The 23,635-nt window shown below is 36.6% G+C and overlaps 1 protein-coding gene across 1 annotated transcript in view; it reads right to left on the bottom strand.

The window, feature by feature from the left end:
- Window positions 1-11,655, bottom strand: part of TRDN (triadin) — a gene marked incomplete at its 5' end in the record, with an annotated part of 426,296 nt that extends 414,641 nt beyond the window's left edge. The window contains 1 exon segment of the mRNA NM_001082743.1: window positions 11,492-11,655. Within this exon segment, the coding sequence (NP_001076212.1) occupies window positions 11,492-11,513 (22 nt within the window).
- Between the last annotated feature and the right edge of the window lie 11,980 nt (window positions 11,656-23,635).

Below are 23,635 nucleotides of genomic sequence, written 5' to 3'. Positions count from 1 at the left end.
CTTTTAGTTCCTAAAAATGATCATCTTTTTTTTTTCTTTCTACTATGAAATTATGAACAGAAAATTAAGGTTGACAAATATAATTATATTTCAGTAACAATTTGCTTCTATCTTGAGTGAGTTTTGAATAATTGACTTAGATATCCATACTTAGTATGCTAAATTTAAAATGGTAACTTACTTGATAATATTAAAATCACCTTACCATCAATTAAAACTTTCTATTTTGTCTTAAAAATAATAGACAAAATTTGGGAAAAAAATGAATATGGGGGTTTCTCATAGTTGTGTTTTTGACACAGCTCCTTCAAAACTTTTCATCAGCATCTTTGTCTTATGTTCTTGTTGGTTACTGGGGTGTAGTTTAGTGCCAGCATCTAAACATAGCTTTAAGACATTTATTTTGGGGGCCAGCACTGTGGTGTAGCAGGTAAAGCCGCCGCCTATAATGCTGGCATCCCCTATGGGTGCTGGTTTGAGACCTGGATGCTCCACTTACAATCCAGGTCTCTGCTATGGCCTAGAAAAGCAGTAGAAGATGGCCTAAGTGCTCAGGCCTCTGCACCCGCTTGGGAGACCTGGAAGAAGTTCCTGACTCCTGGCTTCCAATTGGCGCAGCTCTGGCTATTGCGCAACCAATTGAGAGTGAACCAGTAGATGGAAGCTCTCTCTCTCTCTCTCTCTCTCTCTCTCTCTGTAACTCTGACTTTCAAATAAATAAATAAATCTTTTTTTAAAAAAAAGACATTAATTTTGGCTGAAAAAATATTGGAATGCAAGCAATTGGTTCATAAAAATGCATATCCATGAACTTTTTACAACACCACATATTAATTCTAATAGAGCTCTCTGTTACCACAGACAAAAATCTCAAGTTCTGTTGGCACTGTTTTAATCTTGTCATTTCAGTACCCTAAATATTTCCTTATCACTTTTTTTATTTTTTAATTTTTTATTTACTTTTAATTTATTTGACAGTGAGATAGAGAGACAGAGAGAAAGGTCTTCCTTCCGTTGGCTCACCCCCCCAAATGGCCGCTACTCCAGTGCTGTGCCAATGCGAAGCCAGGAGCCAGGTGCTTCTTCCTGGTCTCCCATGCAGGTGCAGGGGCCCAAGCACTTGGGCCATCCTCCACTGCCCTCCCAGGCCACAGCAGAGAGCTGGACTGGAAGAGGAGCAGCTGGGTCTAGAACTGGCACTCATATGGGATGCTGGCACCACAGGCGGAAGATTAACCAAGTGAGCCATGGCACCAGCCCCTTATCACTTCTTCTAAGGCTTGGTCCATGGGATGTGGACCTTGCCTCTTCCCATCTTGGTTGATTTTATTTCATTTTTTCTTCATGAGTTGGAGAGGATGCCCATATATAAATACCAAGTACATAAATAGAGGGAGAACACTCACATGGAGGTTATGGGATCTAGGGTTCATAGTAAATTACTAGCTCAGAATAAATCAGGAACATGAGGTATACAGCCCTTCCACTGAAGGGAGAGCAATACAGAGTGTAGTCCAAAACATCTTTAAATGAGGATTTTCACCCAAATTGGTAGCCAGATAACTCTTTATAGTGATCATTATTGGGCTCCAGTCCAGGGTTTGCTTATTCTCAGCTACCTGCTGTCTCTTTTTCTTTCACTTCTACGCTGATCAAATACACTTTGATCTCCTTACTCGTTGGTGCATTATTTTTCCCTCCCCAACAATATCAACTTATCAGTATCAAGAATAGGACATTCTTTATTCATTTTAGAATTATTTCAGCAAATTTCAATGTGTGCTTAATCATCATAAAATCATGAACACGTCGTGTTAACATCATTTAACTAAATCAAACACCACCATTCATAACTCCAAATTGGAGATGTATATTTTTTAATCTGTCTCATTCATTCTTATGCTTTTCTGCTCTTTCCTACTTGCTTTTCAATCTGTTACATTATCGGCTGGAACCTCGCGTTATTCATCCTGTGTTTCCATTGTCTGGCCTTCAGTCTGGTATATAATAGCTGCTAAAATATTGAATACAACCAAGTCTGACATGACACACTGTTTTATAAATCTGTGTCTAAGCAGATAATTAATATGATAGAGACAAAATTCTATAATATTTCAGATAAAAGTACACTGCCTTTCTCTAAATGCAATGCTTAATAACTCTGCAGTGTTAAATTCACAAGCATGACATTTTACCATATTACAGTGACTTATAAATTTTATACTACACTCTTTTCCCCAAGGCAATTATATATACATTAAATAAGGATAACCACAGACAAAAATAATACCTTCAGCATTGAATACTAAAGAAGTTCCACTTTAGATGTATATTTGTCATTTTTGTCTTGACGTTAAACCAAATGTCTACTCCAGACAGAAAATTTTCCTAATCACAGGATGATTATATTTTAAAATGTAACAATAAATTTTACAGAAAACCTTGTTAAAAATGTTCTTGAAAGTATAAATAAATAGAAACAGATTCTCTCACATCCACAAGCTCACTAATGCCTTCAACATTACCAAAACCATGTTTTTACTAATGAGAGCTTTTCTTTTCCTTTATTTTTCAGTCTCCTGTTTTGCACAGAGAGGAGAATGATGCAGCAGATGAGTAGCAAGGGTAAAACTAGTTTGGCACAATGAATTTTAGCTTTGTGCTCTCTGAATAAAAAAACTGGATTTTCCCTGTGAAGAGCAGGTTGCTGAATATATTTCCTTTGTTCTTACAGGTTAAAAGATTGTATCTTTAACTTGTGTAAGTAAAGACCACAAGCTCCAGCAACTGCCAAAGATTAAAAAATTAGATGGCCAGCGCCGCAGCTCACTAGACTAATCCTCTGCCTGCGGCGCCGGCACCCCAGGTTCTAGTCCCAGTTGGGACGCCGGATTCTCTCCCGCTGCTTCTCTTCCAGTCCAGCTCTCTGCTGTGGCCTGGGAGGGCAGTGGAGGATGGCCCAGGTCCTTGGGCCTTGCATCCACATGGGAGGCCGGTGGTAGGGGGCATCTGGCTCCTGGCTTTGGATCGGCACAGTGCCTCGCAGTAGTGGCCATTTGGGGGATGGATCGGTGGAGGGGGGACCTTTCTCTCTGTCTCTCTCTCTCACACAAACTCTGCCTGTCAAAAAAAAATTAGAAAATCTCTAAACCCATATGGTTAAAGTACATTGTGAGATGGACTATGCAGTTTACCAGGAAACAACTCATTTACATACCAAAGAATCTCTCAAAAATGTAAATTCTATGTGTCTTTGACAGCTTGACTTTAGGCAAGGAGTTGAGGAGATGTTTGATGTTTAGAGAGCATAACTTGTATAGAGAGAGCAGAACTTTATTCATTGCACACTTGCCACGCATACCCTTTTTAGTTTCCTTTGAAGCTGAAAGTTACTTTTTGGACCAAGAAGTTAATCTATCTCTGTATATTCTTCACTTGGGGCAAAACATGCTTATGTGACACGAAACATTCCATAGCAGAAACTGTGCAGGTCACTCATGTTATCCAGAGCTGGCAGAAATTGGGAAGAATAAAAAACTTAACTTTGGTGGGTCTTTGAATTTTAAGTTAGTTCAACAGAACCTAAACTCCAAAACATGGAATTAATGTGTATTTGTCAAATAAAGATTTTCCTCTCATTTCTTCTTTTGAAGTGTGTTACATTAAGCAACATTCATTTTTATATATCAAGCAAGTCTTGAAAGGATTTCTTTTCACTTGAAGGAAGAAAATACAATAATAATGTTTTAATACTGGCATTAAGCTCCAACAAAACATTACTACAAAATAGCTTAATGGGAACATCTTAACCATCTATGCATTTTCCTTTCAAATAGATACGTCTAACCCAAAGGTCAATGTAGATTATTCTAAAATTGCTTAGTTGCACTGTTTTATGTTTCTCTCATATTAAATATTGTTAACTGATTAAAAATTAATGCAAATAGCATCAGAGGCAATAAGTCTCTAAGGATTTCTAAGCCTTTTTATAACAGCTGAATAGCCTCTATTCATTTCTGCATTGTAAAGATAGTGTGGTTTTTAAATTACAGGCACAAAGATGACCAAACATAAAGAGGAAAACAAAACAAAACAAAATACTAATAAGCATTTAAGCTGATAAACAGCGCATTTTCCAGGGGTACCGTGTCCTTCCTGGGTGGAAGGAAGAAAGAGTCATTGCTATAAATAATAACTAGCTATCAGGGAAAGCTTCTCAGTGGAATCCAGGTAGGGATGACATTGAAGAGACATATTTCCTGCTCACTTTTTTTTTTTTTTTTTTTTTTTTTTTACAGGCAGAGTGGACAGTGAGAGAGAGAGAAACAGAGATAAAGGTCTTCCTTTGCCGTTGGTTCACCCTCCAGTGGCCTCCGTGGCCGGCACACCGTGCTGATCCGATGGCAGGAGCCAGGTACTTATCTTGGTCTCCCATGGGGTGCAGGGCCCAAGCACTTAGGCCATGCTCCACTGCACTCCCTGGCCACAGCAGAGAGCTGTCCTGGAAGAGGGGCAACTGGGACAGAATCCGGTGCCCTGACCGGGACTAGAACCCGGTGTGCCAGCCCTGCAAGGCAGAGGATTAGCCTATTGAGCCACGGCACCGGCCTCCTGCTCACTTTTAATACAGACTTTGTATAATAGATGCTTGCAAGGACCAATTAACAAGGCGTAAACTTAATTTGTCAACAACTTACTGAAAAGTTGAAAATATTCCTCTGGCCATATTCTTCACAAGTAACCAAGATTCATCTAGTAATCATCCTGAATAGTAAGATTCCCTCCTACCCTCCCAACCACATAAAGTTAAGTAGTGGAACTAGCCCTTGAGCCCCAATTTCTGACTTAAAATTCTATGCATTTTCTACTTTATCACAGTCTCTTCATTTTCTTAAAGTTGTCTTCACTCAGCTCTGTACTGTTTTTTCTGATTTTCAGCAAAACTTATCCCACTGATTTTCACATCTGCATTTCTTTCTTTTTCTAAGTTCAACATGAGCAGTAAAGAATACTGAAACATTTTAAATCAACCCTATGAAATTTATGTGGCATCTGTCTTTCAGAATTTCTATATTTTAAAAAGATATTCATGCAAGAATTTGGTACTTAATACCCTATTAAGAAGCACAATATTGGCCGGCGCCATGGCTCAACAGGCTAATCCTCTGCCTTGCGGCGCCAGCACACTGGATTCTGTCCCGGTTGCCCCTCTTCCAGGCCAGCTCTCTGCTGTGGCCAGGAAGTGCAGTGGAGGATGGCCCAAGTGCTTGGGCCCTGCACCCCAGGGGAGACCAGGAGAAGCCCGGGGCTCCTGCCTTCGGATCAGCGTGGTGCGCCAGCCGCAGTGGCAATTGGAGGGTGAAAGGAAGACCTTTCTCTCTGTCTCTCTCTCTCACTATCCACTCTGCCTGTCAAAAAAAAAAAAAAAAAGAAGCACAATATTCCTTGGTATAGCACATTTCACAACTATTTTTCCATCAAGTTTTTTTTGTTGTTGTTGTTGTTCTCAGGTTTTTGAAAGAACCACCACAAAAATTAACTATTGATAATAAACATCTCTATTTAATATCATTAATAATTATGAAAAATGATATGAAGCAAACCTCTAGATTCCTACATTATAATGAATTATTTTATAATAATTATTTCCTAGACTACTGTTATGAACAAAATATAAATATCTGAACCAGTTTACCTAAAAGATTCAGCTTTTATTTGAGAACAGAAGATTGTTTAATTGGAGAAGTAATTTGTGCAAATAAATTTTGTGTCCAGTGGATTCACTGAGGCATAAAAAGTCAATTCTATAAAAAGTATATCTATATACTTTACTATCTATATACTTATATACTATATATATATATATAAGTATATAAGTATATATAGTATATAAGTATATTTATATACTATATATATATAGTATATATATATACTATATAAGGTCAATTGCTATAAAAAGTCAATTCTTATTAAAAGTTACTTATTTTACTAAAAACATCTGCTATGTTACTTGATTTTTATTATGAGTCATTTTAATATTAAAAAGAATATTATAATATAACCCCATGTACCTATCATGAGCTCCATAGTAATCAATTAATAGCCAATCATATCTATTCACATCCTATCTACTTTCCCCTTTTGTGTATTACAACTAAATTTCAGGTATCAGGTCATCTCAAATCATATATTTTTTTACTATGCTTCCCTAGATAATAAAGTGTTTAAAAACATAATCACAACACAGTTATCCCACTAAAAACGCAATAACAATTCATTAATATCATCTCTGTCAAGTTTCCAGTTATGTTACTTGAATATTTTAAAGTTGTTCGAATTGTCTTCCAATAATGCTATGCATTATGATGGATTTCTCTTTCGTTACAGTTCTTTTAGTCTATATATTTCCTTGGGATCTATTTGTGTTATTTGAAGGATCTAAATTATTTGTACTATAACAGTACTCCTAGCCTGGATTTTGCTAACTACATACTAAAGTACCCTTTCTTTCACATTCCTTATTTCTCTACTTTATGAAAATTGGGTACTGTATTAGTTTCCTTTTTTAAATTTCTATTTTGTTCTTTCTTTTTAAAAACTTTTTGAGTCCAAAGTCGTGTTTTTGTGTACTTCCAGAAGTTTGTCCATTGCTCTCAAGTGCTACATAATGGAAGAATCATCTCCTTAGTGAAGTCATGTACAAATATTTACAATTAATTAGATTTGTCATAGGCCCGCTCTTCCAAATGTTCTGGATTTTCAGTGTCAATTTTGAAAAGTGTTCTTAGAACTTAAAATGATATACTGTATGTGGAATATTGATTTTACTCATCAGGAGAACAGAAAACATAACCTAAAAGTGATTAGTGTTTAAACTGTCTGGTACCTCCCCCTCCACCAGCAGGTCATACTCATTTAGAGTAGCCACTCTTGGCTTTGACTAAGTAAACATGGAGGTGCAGATCTCCTGCTTCTCGCTGCACTGTTATTGTAGGTGATATAGCTGGTGTGCTTAGTTGTTAAGTAGTCTGGATATGAATTCTTAATCTTTATTGGGAATCACAATGGGTGCTCTCATGCTGCAGAGTCTGTAGGAGTAGTGTCGGGAGAAAAATTAATGGATGATTTTCTCTAAATTTTGAGTATCAAATCCTCTCATGGTTTTGAATTTTTCAGAGCAGTGAAAAAAAATTCAACTAATAGTAAGAAAAGAATTCTGGTCGGTGCCATGGCTCACTTGGCTAATCCTCCACCTGAGGCACTGGAACCCCGGGTTCTAGTTCAGGTTGGGGTGCCAGGTACTAGTCCTGATTGCTCCTCTTCCAGTCTAGCTCTCTGCTGTGGCCCGGGAGGGCAGTGGAGGATGGCCCAAGTAGTTGGCCCCTGCACCCGCATGGGAGACTGGGAGGAAGCACCTGGCTCCTGGCTTCGGATCGGCGCAGTGCCGGCCATAGCGGCCATTAGGGAAATGAACTAATGGAAGGAAGACCTTTCTCTCTGTCTCTCTCTCACTGTCAAATAAAATAAAAAAAAAATCCGCACATAGTACCATAACCCTTCTCCTAAACCCTCAGTTTACATAATAGTTTAAAAGATGAGTGTTTGAGAAAGCTCTTCTAGATTTTTAAATGAAGGGTCCTTTAAATACTAATAACATGGAATTCCTATCACTTATTTCATTACATACAAATTTTTATTTTTGTATTTGTAGGTTCTTTTTTTAAGATTTTTATTTATTTATTTGACAGGTAGAGTTATAGATAGTAAGAGAGAGAGACAGAAAGGTCTTCCTTCCGTTGGTTCACTCCCCAAATGGCTGCAACGGCTGGCACTGCGCTGATCCGAAGCCAGGAATTTCCTCCTGGTCTCCCATGTGGGTGCAGGAGCCCAAGGACTTGGGCCATCCTCCACTGCCTTCCCAGTCCATACCAGAGAGCTGGACTGGAAGAGGAGCAACTGGAACAAGAACCCGGCACCCATTTGGGATGCCAGCGCTGCAGGTGGAGGATTAACCTAGTGTTCCACTGCGCTGGCCCCTTGAGGTTCTTTTTTTAAAACAAAAGATTTATTTGGAGGTTCTTATTCTTAGAAAACACAATTCTATAAATATTGTAATGAAGCATAATATGAGTATATCAATTAATTGGAGATTTGAAAGTATTACATATTTTACTAGTTTTTTTTTAAAAAACCTCTATTATGTTTTCAAAAAACTTTTAACAATTAACAAGTCTTTGCTTCATTGTCAAAAATACTCATTAAGCGTTTTTGCATATTGCTATTTTTCATCCAATCGTTGTTGCAATTGGTGGTTGAAAGTTTTTGTGGACATCAGAAGGAAGAGTTAATTTTGGCTCTAGCCTAGGAATAACTCACCCTCTGGAAAGCCAAACCAGGCTATTTATAGCCCTAAACCTGAGTGCTATTGGATTCTAATCCAGTCTGGGGCCTAACCCAACTCATGCATTGTAGCATGGGATTAGTGTTGGCCCCCAGTGAGCACAGAATTGATATTCAGATAACTATCAATATCATTGCAAGAGGAAATAGTCAGTGTAAACCTGTGTTCAGACACACAGGTCTGATGTGTGTGTCTGGATATGAATTCTAGCTATGCCACATATAGGTGTGAATTTGGGCATATCCTATAATCTTTCTAAACCTTACCTTCTTATTCTATAAATAGAAACAAAAATGATTTATCCCATTTGGTTGTCCAAATGATTACATTAGTACATAACAAGTTTGATTCGGTGCTTGATATTTTATGTTCTCAGAAGGAACTTGAGTTTTTATTCTTGTCACTATATTTAGTCAGTTGATCATTACCATAATCAAACATGCTGTTTCCCACAAATTCTTTGGAATTTAACTTTGCCCCAGTACTAATTTACCTATTACTTTGTACCTGAAGTACAATTCTATTTCTAGCATTGTTTCCTTTGTCTCATGAGATGAAATAATCCACTTTGCATGCAGTGGAAATATATACGAACTTGGTAAGGTTGATTGATAGACATGCCATGGACTGCAGTTGAGTAAGCACTGGGGGAAAAGAAAGAAGCCATGAATTGTATTCTCTGACCTGTAATTATCAATGACTGTTACAGAGTCATCTATTCCCTATGATCCTCTCTCCTCTGTTATCAGTGACCACAGGAAAGTCATCTAATCCAAAACTTGATGTAAGAACAGTGGACTAGAGCTCTCTAAGTTAAGAGCTCTGGTTGTTTTTTTAGACTGCTTTGTTTGTGATAAGTGTTTGGGCAGGGTAATTGGTACATGGCATAAGACTCTTAAGGTAGTGCTTATATTTCAGTGATGTATCCTAAAGAGGCTGTAAAAGAAATGCAACCATTGGAAGGAAAGACTATTCCTGTCTGAGGGAATAACTTACACAAAGGCCTTGTACAAAATGACACAAAAAAGTGAGAGTCCCAATGACAAAATGAAAAGCTTATAGTAAAGCAGTGTGTAAGAATCTTTGAATAACCACGGAAAATGTCTGTAGAACTAACCCTAAAAGAAAAGTTCTTTTTTGTGTATCAATTTAATAGCATTTGAGAAACATTATTTAAAAACATTCCAGAAATGCAGATGATGCTTAAGGGGTATTGAAATGACAAAGATTCTGTGAACTGTTAAGATCATAGAATGCAAATGATCACCACTTAGGAATCAGGTGGTGCTTTTTCTTTTTTAATTTATTACTAATTCAGTTATTTTTATGAGTAATGTTAAGAGGTATTCCAAGATCCCTTATACTCTCCACAGGGATAAGGCAGAAATAAGATTTCTATTCCATGATCAGAATTCTCCTATAAAACTTTTATGAATAAAGCAAAAGGTCTGAATCGTATAATCCATAGGCAAGTCAAAATGGTTTAGCCAACTGACCTCCTTAATCAACTGGCGGTCCACATCTGGAACAGAGGCAGAGAACATTATGCATAGGTATCTTAATAACTTACGCAGGCCTAAGCAAGAATTTTTATGGACAGCTCTCTTTAAGACAAACTAAAGGTCATGTGATACAGTATATCTAAGGAATAGGAAAAAAAAGGCTATTTATACTTAGTTAAATTCTGAACTAAAATTGGTAAAGAGTAAACCAGATATCCTCTTACAGAAAAGAAAAAAAAAAAAACAAACAAACTAGATTTAAGAGCGCTGGCTTCAACTCTTGGCAATATTATGGTCTTGAGCAACTCACAGGACATCTGATTACACTATCTTTTTCTGTAAAATGGAGATCATAATGCTACCTTATTGAATTGTGTGAGGTCTAAATAACTACACAGTGTTCTGAACAAAACAGCTAATACAGAGAACTCTCTAAATAATTTCTGTTATTAGTTTGGGGTACCAGACTGAATTTCTCTTTGGAAAGTACAAGTAATTTTTATCAATTTTGACTGAAAACTCTAACAGAAATTACTGTGCCCATATTAATTTCTATCCAAAAAAGACAAAAATCAGATATTCTATTTTTCAGTTTTCAGATTCAAAACAAACCAGCACAGCATTCGACTTGGAAGCTGTCAAGAGCACCACCTGTCTGATTTTCTTACAGCTGTCAGAAGAAAATTTTAGATCCATCTCCCAAATTGCTATCCCAACCAGAGTAAGATTGTATTCAAAATGCAGTGGCTTTTAAGGGTTTCTCTATTCTAAGAAAAAAATACAAGTGTTTGTGCATGTGCGTGTATAAAACTTAATACATAGTTAAGTAATACAAATTACATGTTTTAGTTGTAGCTTGTAATTTTTCAGTATAAGCATTGAAACAGAAATATTTTAATGTAAAGATGGAATTCACAATTTAGAGGGTAAAGATAAATTGATTGATGAAAAGAGTCAAAATTCTAACACATAATTGCTTTATTTTAAAAATAATGTTGATCTACCATAAATTTGTGGAATTTTAAGCTTTATCTCTGGGTAGCCGTCCAATGTAAGGTAGATATGAGTTTAGTGAGCACTAAATTTTATGTAAATCTTACAAATGTATGTGTGTATTTATATAGTCATTTGAACATAAAAATAAGTTAAAGATCTCCATTTAAAAATATAAAGAAAAAGTGCACCAAATCATTTGGTGCATTTGATTTGAACATTAAAAGTAATATTTTTAAGTAATCATGTCTCCATCATTGCAAGCCTTGTTATTTTTGCTAGATATGGTATCAGCCATCATGTTACATGACCATAGCTATTTATAGAGGTGTGGGAGACAACAGTTAATCAGTGAGGACTTTGGTTATAGCAGAGAACAGTTTCCCCATGCAAAATTTTAGAGAAGTTCCTTTTCAATCCCCCAGCGTTCAAATCACACTGCCCCTTGGTTTCCAACTCCATGTCTCCAGTCTTATACATAATTATTGAATAAGACAATTGCATAAAAGCAACATTTTAAATGGGCACATAGACAGCACACTGTCAGTTTACACATTTTCCCCTATTTGATACTACTAGAAAATAGCAGCAATACCTTCAGCAGTGATCTCAGTCATGGTGGTGGTAGGAAGTAAAAGTCAGGTGGAAAGTTTCCGTCAAGTTGTACCTGGCAGAATATCTTAGAGAACTCTGGTAGGGGGCTCTGTGTTATAACGTGAGGGCTCTTCGTTTTCCTGGCTGTTTCTGCAGCTTCTTTGTTGTCCTGTTGAACTTTGCCTCTTCGCTGCAGAGTTCTCCCCCTGGAAACAACCTTAAGCCCTTTCCAGGCTGCACTTGTGGCTCAGCTAGAAGTATCAGCTTCAAACAAAAATAGCCTCATCTCCCTAGGACTCTTCAGCACTTTTTTTTTCTTGGCACTTTAGAGAATCACACACACACACCCTACCAGTTTGCCAGTGCCAGACACACACACACACACACACAAACTCACAAGAAGCCCAAGGAACAAAAACTAAAAAGTACTGTCTAAGCCCCCACAGTTCCTCTAAGATAATTACAGATCTTGAGGTCTGTGTCAGAAAACACGAAATAAAGAGTTGAAAGTAATCTTATCCATGATAGCGCAGATTTATTCTTAGTGCCCTTGGTGCTGAGAGCATTCCTTGCTCCCTTATTTGGCTGGGGGAGGGTCCTGTAATGTCTAACAGAGGCAAAGGAGAGAGAAGTTGTAAGTAATTTTCTCAAAGTTGATTCCCTATTTGTCCAAATCCACTTAACAGATGCAGTTACTTACATAAGCTATACTTAAAATTGTGACTATTAAGCCTTGAAGCTTGCTTCTAAAGTCGTCATGTTGTAGATGATTAATATTTTCTAAATACTGGCCAATAAGAAATATGTAATATGAAGTTATGCTATGATACTTAAGAACAGATAAATTACTAGACTTTGCATTTTCTTTAGTACCTCACTGAAAACAAAATACCTGAATTTGTGTATGTAATGAAATAAAAAAAAGGAAGAGTGACATAAAGTGTATTCATAGCTGTCCCTTTTGGAAAGGATTTCAACTTTTCCCTACCATAAATTTTAAAAAAAAATCATAGCAGTAGCTAACAATTAGCCAAATTGGTTGATTAGCATTTCACCTTCCCACTCCCAGACAGGTGTTAATGAGCAGAGAAATATTTAGTAGCTGGTGGCTGGAAGAAGAAGGAGAATTAAAGGTCATTGATAATCATAAACTCTAACCAATGCTGAAACAATTGAGAGTTGACTACACTTATCTCCTAGAGTACTTTCATATTCAACCCAAAAAAAATGCTTGTTTCATCTTCCAGCTTTGTGGCATTTTATTGTCAGAATCTCTTGAATTTGGATGTTCTATCATAGATCATAATACAAACCACATCTCTTATTCTAAAATTTGTGCTGGAAGAGTGGACAGTTGAGTTGTTTCCGCAGAAAATGACCACCTCTAGGTTAGTATTTCTGTATATATTTGCTGCCACAATTCCTGGCACAATAGAAAGTACTCATTTATCAGCTACATTAATAAATTAGTAAGTATGCTTAAATCACCAAAGAGGCTATAATTCCAGGTAACATCACAATCTTTCACAGGTGCCTCAACTAAGAGTAGACTAGGGGCTTTTGGCAAATAGTCTAATGTCTTTTCTAAGAAGTGAGGCTTTCTTGCAAAGATAGTTGTTTTTCGGTATTCACAGGGGGTTGGTTCTGTAGAATTAAAATTTAAGAGTGATCCAGTACCTTATACAAAATGGCATAGTGTTTACATAGCAGCTACACACCTTTTCTCCTATACTTCATCTTTAGTTTACTCATAAAACTGAATACAATGTAAATGGTATGTATATACTTAATATGCTGTATTATTTAGGTAACAGTGACAAAAAGTGCATATTTAATACACAATATGTTTTCCAGTTTTAAAATATTTCTTCCTTCCTTCCTCTCTCCCTCCCTCCCTCTCTCCGTTTCTCCCTCCCTTCCCTTCCTTCCTTCTTTCCTTCTTTCCATTTCTTTCTTCCTCCCTTAATCTCTCTCTCTATGTCTGTCTATCTCTCTCTCTCTCTTCCTTTCTTTCTTGAAAATTCAGAGTATCAGGGAAATAATGGGGTGGGGGCGGCAGAGAGAGAGAGAGAGAGAGAGAGAGATTCCATGCAATGATTCAGTCATCAAACATCTGGGGCAGGCCAAGCCAGGACCCAGGAAATCTTTCTGGTTCTCCCCCATGAGCATCAGGGACCCAAGCACCTGGGCAATCACCCACTGCCTTTCCGGGCGCATTAGTAGGAAGCTGGATCAGAAACCATGTAGTCTGGACATGAACTAGCAATCTGACATGGGTTGCCAGCAACTTAACCCTCTAAGCCACAGCACCTACCCCTAAAATAATTTTGATCTACTTAGTCTCTGAATGCAGTCTCTGAATGCAGAACCCAGGAGTCTGGAGAACTGACTGTATAACTGTTTGCAGTAAACAGAAGTATCCCACATTAAGTCCACCAACAGGAATGAAAGTTGCAAATCCTTGAAGTAGCTTCCTGGAGCACTAAGTTTGTCTAGAAGAGACTAATAACAGTTTCTGCCCCCAAAGACAGCTCCATTCGATGACTCTGCAGCACTTTCAATTTGAACATAACACAGTTCTTTATGTCTCCATTCACCACTTTAATAATTACTCCCTCCCATTAACTGAAGAAATAATATCTAGTATTCCATAGGTCAAGGCCTAAATAAAACTAACTTAGAGGAAAAAACCTCTCAATTTCAAACTCTTGTTCAGTAAAAACTTAAAATGAGATTACAGAGCAAGAATACTAAATTTCTAGTGATTGATATTGCTTTCAATATTCCAATCACTAAGTCCATATTATATATAATGGAAGGAAAAAGATGACAAAAAATTATCCTAGGCAATAAATGTGCTTTTTAAGCAATAGGTTTTACAAAACTCATCTATGAGATGAGGTGATAAATCTTATTGTACACTGAGAAATTAGCATTTTTCTAGCATATTTGACTAGAATTATTTTTTCAATTTTTTATTTACATAAGGTGAACAAATTTCATGTATTTCATATATACAGATTTAAGAGCATAGAGATACTTCCCACCCTACCTTCTCCCCTACCCATGCTCCCGATACTTCCCACCCTACCTTCTCCCCTACCCATGCTCCCACCCTCCCTCCTTCTTCTTTTCTTACTCTTTTAATTGTTTCAATGACATACTTTCAGTTTATTAAAGAATTCAACAAATAGTAAAAAAGAAAAAGGGTCGGCATTCTGGTATGGCCAGTAAAGCTACCGCCTGCATTGCCGGTTTTACATATGGGCACCGGTGGGAAGAATCACTATATTCCTAAAGTTGTACTTATGAAATGCATGAAGTTTGTATTCCTTAATATAAAAAGTTTTCTTTGGGGAAAAAAAAAGAAGGTGAGAAACAGGCTCTCAAAACCAGAAGACAGCACAGGCTACTCCTGCTGCTCCCACTTTTCCCTTTCTCTGCTTGTTATCTTATTTTTTTTTTTTTCCGGTGAGCTACTCATTTAAATAAAATTACTTTTATGGAAAAAAATCTTCTCTCCTCAGCATTTTGATATGGCCTCATAATTTCCATTTTGCTACCATCAGCACAGATAGACTTATCAAAGGTTTACCTACATGGACATTTATGAAACTAGGACACTAGCAGCTGAGCTAGTCTATATAAGTCAATGATAATCCATGAAAGTTTGCTCTATTAAATGTTGCATTTAAGTCAACTTGCCTCCACAGCTTGCTTATACTGATCACTACTCCTTGTGATTTTTAATAGATCAAAATGTTCTTTCTTAGGGGATCACCTTGCTGCCCTGTCTGCCATTATGATAAACAACCAGTAAGATATATACTGTATTTGGCTATGAACAAGATACTCTCATCCACAGTGAGTTTCAAAATGTATAAAGATTCAGGAGGCAACGAGAGAACTTTTGGTGACTTTGGTTGCCACCAAAAAATAATAAAATAAAATAAAACAAACATTTTTAAGACCACAGTGCATTTTCTTGTTAAGTGTGATTTTTAAAGTTGATTTATTTATTTGATTACTTACTTCCTCACTTACTCACTGTGGAATGACAAAAAGAGGCATAATTGGGAATAAATAACTATTTACTACCAGTTCTATACTTTTCAAGTACTGGGAGTATTTGAGAAAAACTGCAATTTTGGGGTTACTTCTAAATGTCTTCTGTCTCTTAGCTTATAGAGACAAATGCATGAAATGATATAAAAAACCTTTGTATAATATAGAACACTTAAGTTTACTACATGTAAAGTTCTAGACTAGTCAAGTGGGGTAGAAAGTGTTCTTTTACTTGGATCTTAAAACAGTAACTGCTATAACTGCCATTTAGAAATTTCAAGGTTCCTTATAATTGGATATAAAGATAAATGACAAACCAAAATGATTTGGAAAATTAAAACTATATTGAGAAGAACTCATAATTGAGAGCAAAGTATAGACTACTTTTTAGTGTCTCAGTTGAAGTAGCTTATCAGAGAAAATATACAAAAGAGGTTTCCTTTATGCTTTCTAAGTAAGAAAGACTTTTTAAAAGTTAGATCTGGAAAGAATAAATATTGGCTCATTAAACTTTAGAATTAAAAATATGCAAAAATTAGGAATATAGGAAGTGAACATGGAGTTCATTGGATTGTATTTGTTTATATTCGACCCTGAAATCCTAACACATGATCTAGAAAATTCTCTGAAGTCTATACTTGTTAAAACAGTTTTCAAAATCACAAGAAAAGCCTCAGTTGAACTATTAGTCTATTAATCTTACTTTATCTTAGCACTGCTGTTCACTTCATTTTAACTTGTTTTGTTTTCTATTTGTGTTGTGAAAAATCTGTCATCATTACTTTTCTCTAAATGGCCTGTGCTCATTTCTTTAATCAAGAGTTGAAAGTCATTCCATAGGTTTGGCTTGCCATCTGATTATTTAGAAACTGTGTAATCCAGATCGTTTCAAATGACAGAAGGCATTCCAGGGCAATTAAAAACTTTCCTCTCTTTCACTCTGACTCATGAATAGCCCAGTTTCCAATATCAAGCTTCTTTCCTCACACACATTTGACATTGTCAAACATTCTCTTAGAGATGTGCCTGCGTCAATCTAGTCTTCAGTTAACAAAGGCAGAGACTGTCCCTTCCTTCTAAGAGCTTCTGTTGTCTGAAGAGCTGCCATCCATCCACTCCCACTGCCTCTTCATGAAGATCTGCAATATCCTGCAGTAGGTGGCCCCGGTGGCATCTATAATTCGGATTATTCTTACTATTCTGCAATCGCATACAACTTTCAGTCTATATTCCTGGTTGATATTCAAAGCAACTTATGACTTATTCTTTTCTCTTTCCTTATAAAAGCATAAATACCTTTTTATAGAAAATTGAATAGCTGTTGATAAATTCTTAGATGCAAATTTAATTTTTAGATGATTTTATCAAATATTTCTATTTACGTATCCTATAAAAATGCACAATATCTTCTTGCTCCTTATGTTTCCATGCTTTACATGACCAACAATGCATTTTATTGTATCTACTTTATCATTACTAAGTAACAACTGCAGGCACCAACCTGTGAGGTTACATATCAATAAGAAATTAACTTATACCAATTAATCCCACTGCTCAATAAATATGTATTATCTCATGGCTCTGAGCACTAAGATAAGGTCTAGAGACACCAAGGTTAATAGGACAAGGGTCTTGTCTTCAAGGACCTCATGGTCTAGTAAGAGTTGAAAAGGTGGACCAAGCATTTTAATATGCATTTGAGATGCAGAAAGGGAGTTGTAACAGAACAAGAATGGTGGGCAAGCATGGTTTTTCAGTGTGTTATGTTGCTGCTTGTGATATCCTTATCCCATATCCAAGTACCAGGGAATGAGTCCTGCCTCTGCTTCAGATCCTGCTTCCTGCTAATGTATACTATGGAAGACATCAGAGGGTAACTCAAGTACTTGGATCTCTGCCACCCCTATAAGAGACTGTCATAGAGCTCCTGGCTCCTGGTTTTGATCTGGCCTACTTCTGGTTATTTTGGACATATGGGGAGTGAATCAGCAGATGGAAGATTTCCTTTCTCTCTCTCTCTCTCTTTCTCTCTCTCTCTCTCTCTCTCACACACACACACACACACACACTTACACTGTTTCAAATAAATAAACAAACAAAAGAGGAAAGCTTTTAAAGAAAACAAATATTGCAAATATAGTCTGGAAATATAAAAATTATTTGTCATTAGTATAGATGGTTTATTAGGGACATGGTTTCCAAGTGGAAGAAACAATTTGGGAAAAATTCCAGAGGCCTAACTTTAAATAGTTCAGTAAGATTTGGTCACAGGGTGTTTGTTAAGAAGCTTCAAAAGAAGAAACAAAAATAATAAGGGGGAAATGCTCAATGTCTTATAACTCATACTCAGGTATTTGGACTTAACCCAGATTTGGGATTATACTGAAGTATTTTAAGAAAAATCATATAACGATAAAAGCTCTCTTTGAGGAAGACTATGTATAATAACAAAGTGATTTTTATTTTCCTTAAGACAAATCCAATGGTATCTTAGAAATAGAAACCAGATTTCAGATCGTGGAGCAGCTGACAATTAAAATAGTGAACTTGAAATATCCTTTAACAACAATGTTTTAAAAAGAAAAAATATATATTAATAATTACAGGAAGACACAGGCTAAATTAGGAGTTTTTTTTTTTAACATCAGAGTCTTCATATGTTTATCCTTTGAGGAAAAAAATACAGGAACTAAGAGGGAGAGATTAATGATATGGGGTAGAAAATAGACAATAGCAAGTTTAAAGCAGATGGGAGGATAAAATTAGCACTCATATGGAGAACACTCTTAAACTGTTAGCAAAAATAAAAGAAGAAAAGTAAGGCTGGACATAAGCTTGGACAATATTTTAGTTGTGATGAAGACAATTTAAGGAATTAGTGCCTAATGTTGTTGTTTTCTCTGATTTAACATCATGTTCTGAGCAAAGAAGTCTTAAGTTTGGAATGACATCTTGAAGAGAATTCTAAAGGTTTCAGAGGAGATGGTGTTGTGGCATAGTGGGTAGAGGAGGCACCTGTGACACCTGCACCCCATGTGGGAGCCAGTTCATGTCTTGGCTGCTCCACTTCCAATCCAGCTCCCTGATAATGACCTGGGGAAGGCAGCAAAAATGACCCAAGTTTTTGGGTCCCTGCCACTCACTAGGGAGACCCAGATGAAGCTTCTGGCTCCTGACTTCAGCCTGACGCAAATTGTGGACATAAGGGGAATGAACCAGTGGATGGAAGCTGTCTCTATCTCTCCCTCACTTTCTGTAACTCTTTCAAAAAAATAAACAAACAAATAAATAAATATTTTATATAAAAAACAGCTTCAGAAAGCTGCAAGGTAGAGAAACTTGACCTAAGAATTTCATTGTTATAGTAGAAGGTTACATAGAGTTAGATACCCAAGTTTGTAGCAACAAATCCAGATCCCATTAATCAGGGTAATTAAAGAGGTAAAATCCAAAAAGTTCTCTAAATATACTTCCCAATTAACATAAAAACTCATTTCCTTCTCATATTGACTAGGGTGAATTTAGGTATTACCTTCAAGAAAAGTTAAAAATTCAGCAGAGGCAACGATATGGGAAGAACAATGTAGACATGCAAGTTTTAAAGAAAATATATGCTCTAAATGGCTTCTACTTAAGGTCCAGTACATATTTACAAGTCAGAGTTTTTTATATGCATTCAATATATAGATTACATTTAGCTTCTAAACACATGAAGAGCTGTGCCATCCTGTGAATATTCATGTGAGTGAAAAACAAAGACATACATACTAAGAATTAATCCATTTTCAGTTATTGGATAAGAGAGTATTTAGCTTCCATATTTATAAGAAGATTTTAAATATTTATTTATTAACATATCTTCTTTGTTTCTCTTCTTTTATTTGGGGAGGGGAGTAAGTTGCCACCTGAATGCTGCACTGAAGAGTCTTTCATCAAATTAAAGATGTATTTCATAGTTGTCACTGACATATGACTTTGAGAATATGAACTGCTGTATAAATGTTAAATGTTCCCATCCTCATGAAAATCACATTCCACTTCAGAGCTGTGTCTGATTTTCTGTTCATTATTCATTTGAAGTCAGAATTCTCCATTTTCAATGGTATAATTAATTTTAAAATTATTAAATGTTGTCACAACTGGCATATCGTTGCCTTCCTTGACTTCTCAATGTGTATTCACTCTCATTTAAACATTTTATTTTTATTCTTAATCCCTTTTGATAGAAACCACAACCACTTGTTCTGAAAATTCCATTTAACAAAATAGATCTTCCTTTCCTAACTCCTTATCCTTTTATTTAACAGGAGTTATTTTCTGTCTTACACGCCCCCAACAGTGTCAGTCTGACTACCTGAAAGTAAATTCATGGTGGATTTACGTTACGAACAAAGGAAGTGTTTTGTCAACTCTACAACCCACACAGAAGTCATGGGCTCTAAGTTTAGAATAGAATTTCAAACCAATACAAGTGGTATTTCATGCTGGGAACAAATTGGAGTTGTGAAAGACACTGGGGATATAAATTCATGCTGTCTTGGCATGGTCAGTAAGTAGAATAGATGATTGAATATAAAGAATAATGTAGAATGTACTCAAAATGTATTACCCAGTGGGGAAGCCAGTTATGTGCAAAGCAAAGGCTCAGTCCTGTAATTTAGAAACTTATTTTGAAAGTTTTCTATTAGGAAGAAAATAGCATTTGAAATTTGAAATTAAGTTAGCAATTGGATAGGACATCTCATGGCAGAAGTCACATTTCCCTGTCTTGTGCCCTTGTAGACCCTGCTTATGCATATAGCATCCTCTCTCAGGAGTCTCCCAACACTGCAGTCCGTGCAGCCACCACAGTTCACATCCTGTGGGCACTATGATGAAGCTATGACGAAGCTAAATTCTTTGAACGTAGGAGGAAGTCACTGAAACGGAATGGAAACCTTGAGACCTCCACAAACAGGAGCAGAGCTAATTTCCCAGAACCTGCAAATTAAGGTAGGGGCAGCTGTGTCTGTATGTACAAAAGCTTTCAGCATGATAATTTGCAAAGACAATCAATTCTGACAATTCACTATTCCACTGCAACCATAAAAATCAGCAGTTACTTCAGATGGTTCAAATTAGAAGGATCTATAATTTTGTTGTTGCTTTTGAAATGTTGTGGACTACAGACACGTTTGATTTAGACGCTGATTACATTTACATTCCACTGGATTAAGCTGGCAGCATCATATTTTTTTATTAAGCCAAAAAGCTTAAAGGCAAAGGAAAGGAAAAAAGAAAATGTTACCAAAAATATTAAACATCTAGCAATTCACAGGAGGAACACTTATGCTGAAGAATTAGTTTAGAGGTGACTAGGACACATATGTTCATGGTTTCAAGGATCTTAGATCTAACTGAAGCTGCCATTTTTCAGAGGAGAGAACTAAGACTGAGAAAGGCTAAGATGGCATACTCACATTACCGTAAATTATTGAGAAGGCTGAACTAGAATCTGAGCCCAGTGCTGTTTACATTACACCTTGCTCTTCTCCCCTTAACCACTCTGTCTGTATTTCAGCAAGAGCATTTACCACAAATCCCAATCCCCTTCTGTCTATTCTGAATCCTAAAATGAGTTGGATGAATACCATGGCTTTGAAACCAGGGACGTGACTAATGTCATGAGTATGTGCTCCATTTTTCACCTCTGCTCCTGTCTATATATTTGTTCCATTCTCTATTATTTTATAAAGATTTTTTCCATGTGGTGTGGCCAGATAACAACATGACTATAAATAATGTGAACTCCACCATTTGAGGCAAGTCCGATTGAGCATGTCCCAAATTGTACATCTCCTCCCTCTCTTATTCCCACTCTTACATTTAACAGGGATCACTTTTCAGTTAAAACTTAAACACCTAAGAATAATTGTGTGTTAATTACAGAGTTCAACCAATAGTACTAGAAGAAAAAAATACTAAAAGGGATAAAGTATTACATTTTACATCAACAGTCAGGACAAGGGCTGATCAAGTCACTGTTTCTCATAGTGTCCATTTCACTTCAACAGGTTTCCCCTTTGGTGCTCAGTTAGTTGTCGCTGATCAGGGAGAACATATGATATTTGTCCCTTTGGGACTGGCTTAATTTAGTCAGCATAATGTTTTCCAGATTCCTCCATCTTGTTGCAAATGACTGGATTTCATTGTTTTGACTGCTGTATAGTATTCTATAGAGTACATGTCCCATAATTTCTTTATCCAGTCTACTGTTGATGGGCATTTGGGTTGGTTCCAGGTCTTAAATATTGTGAATTGAGCTGCAATAAACATTAATGTGCAGACAGCTTGTTTGTTTGCCAATTTAATTTCCTTTGGGTAAATTCCAAGGAGTGGGATGGCTGGGTTGTATGGTAGGGTTATATTCAGGTTTCTGAGGAATCTCCAAACTGACTTCCATAGTGGCTGAACGAGTTTGCATTCCCACCAACAGTGGGTTAGTGTCCCTTTTTCCCCACATCCTCGCCAGCATCTATTGTTGGTAGATTACTGAATGTGAGCCATTCTCATCAGAGTGAGCTGAAACTTCATTGTGGTTTTGACTTGCATTTCCCTGATTGCTAGTGATCTTGAATATTTTTTCATGTGTCTGATGGCCATTTGGATTTCCTCTTAAATGGTGGAGTTAGAAACTTGCCAGGAGATTCCAATACAATCCCATCAAGATGGCATGTACCAATGCCATCTCACTAGTCCAAGTGATCAATTTCAGTTCACAATTGATCACACTGATAGGTTTAAGAATCAAAGGGATCACACAAACAAGACTAGTGTCTGCTAATACTAACTGATAGAATTAAAAAGGGAGAGAATGATCCAACATGGGAAGTGGGATACACAGCAGACTCATAGAATGGCAAATGTCCTAAATAAACTCTGGCCTCAGAATCAGCCCTTAAGGCATTCGGATATGGCTGAAGAGCCCATGAGAGTATTTTAGGCATAGAAAGCCAAGACACTCTGGGGAAAAAAAAAAAAAAAAAAAAAAAAAAAAAAAAAAAAAAAAAAAAACACAAAACCTAAATGAAAGATCTCTGTGAGTGAGATCCCAGTGGAAAGAATGGGGCCATCAAAGAAGGAGGTACCTTTCTCTGAAGGGAGGAGAGAACTTCCATTTTGACTATGACCCTGTCTGAATAAGATCGAAGTCGGCGAACCCAAAAGGCTTCCAACTCATGACTAGAGCCTAGGGAGATTACTGACGCCGTAAACAAGGGTGTCAAATTGTTAAGTCAACAACAGGAGTCACTGTGTACTTACTCCTCATGTGGGATCGCTGTCCTTAATGTGTTGTCCAATGGGAATTAATGCTATAACTAGTTTAGTACTCAAACAGTATTTTACACTTTATGTTCTGGGTGCTACAAACTGATGAAATGTTTACTTAATATATACTAAGTTGATCTTCTGTATATAATGATAATTCAAATGAATCTTGATGTGAATGGAATGGGAGAGGGAGTGGGAGATGGGAGGGGTGCGAGTGGGAGGGAAATTATGGGAGGGGGAAGCCATTGTGATCCATAAACTGTACTTTGGAAATTTATATTTACCAAATAAAAGTTAAAAAAAAATGTGAAGTTAATTCAGATCAATCAAGAGTACGGCCCCATAAAGGAGAGTTGTCTTTTCCCAATGTCTGTATTTAAAAATTATAAGGATGGGCCCTTATTGGTTTGACTCAAATCACATGTATATTTCCCAATCCATCTCTTAACCAGGGAAACTGGATACTTTGATTGGCCCAAGCCAAAAACTTTGGCATAAAGGGCACAGTACAGTGATTTTGGCAGCCTTACCAAAAAACATACAGAACAGAGTCAGGGCAAAAGAGCAGCTGCCGAAAGAGTAAAATGTTATTGCTATAACAGTGAAAATATACAAGGTGGATGAAATAAATATTTCTTATTGACTGCATAGAAGAGTAGAAACAAACACACAATTATTTGTAAATATTTACAGCTAAATACTTCAGTGTGCAATGTCCTGTCTTTCCAACACAACTATTTAAAATAAAAGTGAAAACATACTCAGCTCC

This window comes from Oryctolagus cuniculus, chromosome 5, assembly GCF_964237555.1.
Source record: "Oryctolagus cuniculus chromosome 5, mOryCun1.1, whole genome shotgun sequence".
Lineage (NCBI taxonomy): Eukaryota > Metazoa > Chordata > Mammalia > Lagomorpha > Leporidae > Oryctolagus > Oryctolagus cuniculus.
Note: the sequence above shows the minus strand (reverse complement) of the source record. Positions and strands in the feature narration are given on the sequence as shown.